The sequence below is a fragment of the Hyposmocoma kahamanoa genome, unplaced genomic scaffold, assembly GCF_003589595.1.
Source record: "Hyposmocoma kahamanoa isolate Upper Pololo Valley unplaced genomic scaffold, ASM358959v1 94, whole genome shotgun sequence".
Classification (NCBI taxonomy): domain Eukaryota; kingdom Metazoa; phylum Arthropoda; class Insecta; order Lepidoptera; family Cosmopterigidae; genus Hyposmocoma; species Hyposmocoma kahamanoa.
In genome coordinates, this window is record NW_020654878.1 from 305,643 (window position 1) to 311,952 (window position 6,310).

The 6,310-nt window shown below is 38.3% G+C and overlaps 1 protein-coding gene across 1 annotated transcript in view; it reads left to right on the top strand.

Moving 5' to 3' along the window:
• The window catches only part of LOC113237780 (high-affinity choline transporter 1), a 39,066-nt gene extending 33,643 nt beyond the window's left edge, over positions 1-5,423 (top strand). The window contains exons 9-10 of the mRNA XM_026474435.1: positions 769-1,041; positions 3,104-5,423. Of these exons, the coding sequence (XP_026330220.1) occupies positions 769-1,041; positions 3,104-3,422 (592 nt within the window). The 3' untranslated portion in view covers positions 3,423-5,423. The remainder of the gene's footprint in view (positions 1-768; positions 1,042-3,103) is intronic.
• The last annotated feature ends 887 nt before the right edge of the window (positions 5,424-6,310 follow it).

Sequence of the window (6,310 nt, forward strand, 5' to 3'; positions counted from 1 at the left end):
CCATGCCGGATTGCTACGCAGGGGTCCGAGGTTCGGTTTTCGGAGCGGGAGAAATATTTGTATAGCCTACATTTACTTATCTCGTGAGTTTGGGTGTAATTTTTGGTTGTCTATGTGTGTATCCATGGCACCCGCGACACAGTGTTTCTCTAGTGAGGGGCTATATTGAGTGTGTGCGTTATATGGGTAGTCTTATAATGTTGCTGGCGACTGTACATAGTTGATCATTGTTCTATAATGCTGTTCCAAGCTTAAGTTTGCCATCCATTTCTCGGTTCCTCGCGGAATTGGGTCATTGTAGACTCGATATCATTCTAGTGCTACGACTCGAGGGCGAGGGCGACTCGAGGGCATCTCGAGCGGGATCGTGCGATTTTGAGACAATCGAGATTAACGAGTTATATTTAACGTGGTGCTTGGAAAACTAACTATTGCCAATGATCGTTTTAGTCACGGGTTCGCTTTTTCTTCTTAGCGTGTTGGCTCTGACGTTTATATTCGTGACATTCGTGAGGACCAGTTCTTAGCGACTGACACAACATTATCAGTGGAGTTGTACAGGTCTTCACACATATATGCACTCTCCGAGCTATAACCACACCTGTGCATGCTGTCCACGGGTTCGCTAAAACAACTGAATAAGTTTCTGATAGTTTTTTAAATAAAAATATTTAACACTCAAAGTAGTCATACGAGAAAGAAGAACTTACTATCATTCACTGCACCGAAAATGCCTATCTGCCACTTCTAATCAGTTTTTCTTTGCAGGTCGATGTGCTCAGATCTGGTGTACGTGATCTTGTTCCCGCAACTGCTAATGGTGGTGCACTTTAAGCACCACTGCAACACGTACGGCTCGCTGGCGGCGTACATCGTGGCGCTGCTCGTGCGACTGTCAGGTGGCGAAAAGCTGCTCGGCCTGCCAGCCCTAATCCACTACCCTGGATGGGACGCCGTGGACGAAGTCCAGCTGTTTCCTTTCCGTACCATGGCCATGGTGCTCTCGCTCTTTACGCTGGCTTTCATCTCTTGGCTCTCTGTGTAAGTAGCATTCATTATTAGTTTTATTATTTAACAGCGTATAGCCTAAAACACTTTCCATACAGGAGATGCTAGCCCACCAACAAAATCTTGCGTATGTGTTTTATTCGTTATATAGTTGTAAAACGCATGTTACATTCGTGTTCGTTACCTCTCGGCAGCTACCTTTCATGTTTACTTTTCCGAACATGCCTGTATTTGTACCTTGACGTGTTCTCGTAGTCACAAAGCACATAGCCTGCAGGCGTTCGCCTTGTATGCGCGTTGTCGAGTACATTCCCTTGTTCTTGGGACATCATAAATTCATACATTTCTGCTTGAGCTTTCGTCACTCGTTTTCTTTTATAATTTGAAATGGCTAACTGGATCGTAGAAGTATTCGTTTTTTGGCAATTTATTCTTCGGCTGTAGAGGTCGTAGTCCTTTCGAACGTTAATTGAGAAGTTTCCCTCCTTCTCGTCTAAAAAACTCCACGCCTCCGGCGCACGCACGTTCGTTAAGCGCTGTAGCGCCCGGGGCAAGTTCAAATATTGTATCTGTTGTAATTAGAAATTATATATAAGGAACTTGATAAATAGCACGCCGTAAAAGTGGATTTGATAACGATATATTGCCTTAAAAATGCTTATGTATGACAAGAATAAATACATAACCTTGTATAATTACAATTTAGTAACAAACCACTAAATCGTGTATAACTTACTAATGTCGGCACTATTTGTCCATAACATTTCTCAAAATCGAAGCTAAATCTTGTGACACGAAACTGACGAAATCGGTTGCATTCCTTCCTGTCGATAAATGCAAGTAAATGATATAAGAGATTCCGAGCGATGAGCCGTCGGTTATTACCTCGGCAATCGGTCAATTCGCCTCACGACCACTGCACTCAAGTCTCGTAACTGACGACTCCGATCGATCGCTATCTTGTGGTGGAAAATATATATCTTGAATAAAAAATTGTAAACATTAAAGACTATTTATTACATGTGGTTAAGCGTAAAAGTATCCCAATTTCGGTCAATCAACTTTTTACGAACACTGTAGCGAATGTTTAGAAGAAATTAAAAAAGTATTTGACAATAGTAATTTGCATTATATTAAGTAGAGTCATCATTTATGCTAGTTTTTTATCTTAAAATGCAAATTTTTTAAATAATCCATGAAAGCCATTACCAAAACTTGGCACACAAAAAGTCGCATAAAAAATCATCAATCCATTTATACCTCCCACTACTGGACACGGGTTTCTCAACGTTTTAAGCTGTTATAAGTTTGATATCTTTCCTTGTCTGTGGCATTGTAAGCGCTGATAACCACCGGTGTGTCGCTAGTAGAAGGGATTCAAATCTGAGCGACCAGTGACATATCGGCGGCTACCGCGACATTCCGGCGAACTCTGTGGCACGCTGGGGGACGCTCGCGGTATCGTAGAGATATCCCTTATCAGTTGCTGGAGGGTAAACGATCCTCTTCGATGCCCTTCACGCCGTACGCCGGTTACCTGCTAAATGGAAAGTGAACCGCGGCCCTGCAAGGTGTCCGTGTCGCGAGCGGGCATTTGTTATTTGGACACGATTCAATTGCTGTATGTCTTAAAAGATGATTTACTTTCAGAGTATGGCAAATATGAAGCCTCGACTTTATACAATCTTTTTGTTTTTTTTGTAGCCGCGTACCAACGTACTGATTTTTTACGTGTTAGGTGAACAGACGTATAAAAGATCATTGCTTAACAAGTAATTGCAGCGTACAGAATACTATGTTCTGTCAAACATTTGGCGTTGTTCTCTAGGATTTAAATCGAAATAAAGAAGTGAAGCTTTTCATAACCATATTGTGTACCTAGGTATATTAATATTTAAGTCTACACATAGCCAATTAGAAAGACATGCATTAAAACTCCTTACATGTACATCGAATTAACCTGTTTATTCTGAACAGTACAGTACCGTACACGTCCGAGTGCCGGGCCCGGTTATCCTTTCTTTAAGGCATTTTCTACAGTTATATCTAAAAGCTCTATTACAAAAATGATATTAAAAGTCGCTGTCTATCGCAGGTACTTATTTAACTCGGGCTACTTGAGCCCTGAGTCGGACTACTTCAACTGCGTGGTTAACATCCCCGAGGACATCCGGCGCGTCGACGAACCCTCCGAAGCTGGAGAGCAGATGTCTGTGCTTGGAGGCGTTCCAGGAAAACTTTACGGAGCAGCTTCAACTCTAGTCGGTCCCGACGAGAAGTCTGGCAGGATCAATCCAGCTCTAGAACCCGATGATGATGACCTCGATGATCCTAACGATGGTCCAACTCCCCTCTTCGGCTCCAGCAGCGCCCCTCCCCCTGTGCAGCCGTTCGGCAAGCAAACGGCTTTCTGAGAGGACGCCAACTTCTACTAAACTTAGTTGCTTGCAGTGCACCTGTCTTCTTCAGAAGGCACCAGTGAGGAGGATAGAAGCAACTAGGTGTAGAAAGGAACGTAGAAAGGACACTATGTGTAGAAACCGCACGACAAACGGAAAATGTTTTACAATGATTTTACTCTTCTTAGTTGTGCCCTTTCTTTCTAGATCTCATACATCGAAATGAGCCGTATTATCGAGTTACGACGTAATATGCTCAAACTATTACATATCATTCTGTATCTTCCGATGCACTTTTGTAGGTGTGACTTGATTACTCTACGAATACTGCTTTATTTTTAAACTTAGGTGTAATCACATTGTCGACGTATATCTTAAAACGCTTAGAGAAATTATATACGACAACGTTGAAGCAATATTGTGTATTTTGGTCGATGTATAAAAGATTTTAAGCGATGTTGTTTTGTAGAAAATATAATAAATAAATATATTAAACAATGCATGATAATTGATAATGGAACTCTTACATATCAAAATGTGGACTTAATGTTATTAGAAGAGATATACATACATAGTAAATATAATTTATATTGGAGAAGATTCCTTATTTAAGTCAATTAAAGTAGCGAGGAAAGCACGGTATATGTTGAGTGCTTCGTAGTGGTACTGTGTGTGACGTAGCTCCACCACACACGCACTCATACACGTGACCAAACACACGTACCTCATGTTCAAAGTTTGGAATATATTAAGCAAAATATAAGCTCGCAAAGCGTTAAGAATACTATTTAAATACTGATTTTATTTATGCCAATATGTTGAAGCCGTTTGTGAAACAAAGTAAGTTGCTCTTGTATACAGATTTATTATAAACACGACACTGTATCGCACGCGATTATAATGTATACCATCAGAGTTTAGCTAGAGATTATTAAGTCTAAAATTAGTGAAACTTAGTGGCTGTTATCATTTTGCTGTGAGCTTCGTTTCAAAGGATATTTATTTATATTATTGTTTCGAATTGATCTTGGATGCATACGCTTTTAATATTAGATATACATACATATATTGTATAGCGAAGGTCGATTCACGCTGAACTGGCCTTTTGGATTTTGTATATTGAATGTTTATAGGTGTTCAAGACATCACTTTGTAATCTAATTGTCCACCTTCCTCGGCCCGAATTGCGGCCATTCCTGTAACTTCAACTGGCTATCGAATTTATTGTTAACACGTACAAAAACTATCACAAAGTAATAATAACTTTTGGAAGTACATAATGTATTATGACACTGATGCTTTATGGATATTTCAATCTCAGAATTCCTTAAGGTAAATCTCCAAGAATTTTGGAATTGGAAAAGATGAGAAATAGACAATCCATATAAAAAACGATTGACCTGTGCGGTAATCTAAATTCATCGTTCGGTAAAGGCGCCAAGGTTCAGTGTTCGATAGTCAGTGAGGAAAAGCTCTCGTGTTTTAATCAATGTTACATACGTATTCGATGTGAGAAATTTTAGAACTACAAGTTTTGAATCATGTATCTACGAGTTTGTCAGTATTCTTAAGTAAATATAATCAGGCTTTACATTATTTACAAAACCCGCCATAGAGAAACCTAGTAGGTTCTAGAAGCTGTGCAAATGAAGTGTGTTATTACATATTTTATTATCATCAGAGATGATGCTTTGGAAAGTCGTAATTGATGAGCAGTATTGAAAGAGAATGCAAGGTATATATATATATATATATATATTGATCGGCTGCCTTAAAAAAAATATGTATAACAGCTGGAGCTCTGAATTTGTTTGTAATGAATGTGTAGCACTTCCATTTTAAGTGTTTCTGGTACGATACGTGCTTGCCAATTACAATTATTTGAGCTTTTATCCGAGATGCTAAATATTTTAAGTAAATCACGAAACATATCATATCTATGTGACTTAAATATAATGTATAATAAATATAGCAATGGAACATATCAATATTTCTAAGAGTAGATCATAGGATCGTTGTTGTTCTTCGGCGTTGCTTTCTAATATGCTCGCGTATTGTGACACGTTTAATTATATACATGTCTGAAATGTATTTAATGTTATTATAATATTATTATACAATGAAAAATATATAAAACATATCTCCAAAAATAATAAAGTAGGTAAATATATTTTATTGTATAAATTATCAGTATAGTATTTCATGACAAAGAAGATAAATATATTACGTAAAATATTGTTGTAAATGAAATGAAAATTTAACCGTATACATATCAAGATGTGTGATCAATGACTTAGATATTTTATGATATTATGTGTTATATATTCGTACTCTGTGTATTTTATGATATAGTCGGCGAATGCGCCTGTGAGGTTGATAGAATGCGCAGATATATTAGGAAGCCATCTGTCCACTGTTAGTTAGTAGATAACCTACTATTGACTTATTCCTAGTTCTTGTTGAATATTTGAAAATGTGAAAAAAATGTGTACTTTTGTGAACTAAGCGGGCGGTCCTGCGACTTCAATAAAAGATATAGTATGTTGGAAATAATATGATTTTTCTATGCGACTTGACTCCTTACCCATTTTTTAAAACCCAGCGCATTGAGAGGGAAGTTATAAGTTTCAAGCTTTCACATCAGTCCACACAGCGGTTTGTTTTTATTTCAATAATCGGGACTGTTCTTGTTTGATAAACATCTGTTCAGCTATTTAAAGGTCATCACCTCTTTTCCCAATTATTAAGGTCGAAGCATACGTAACGTGATTTAGGTATTTAAAGTTCATATTGTTACATAAAAAACCATAGTATTCAAGTGTATATGATGGGAACGGAACGGGACGTGAAATATATCGTCGTCGAAGATATTTTGCCCGTTCCCGTCTCGTCCTCGTCCCGTA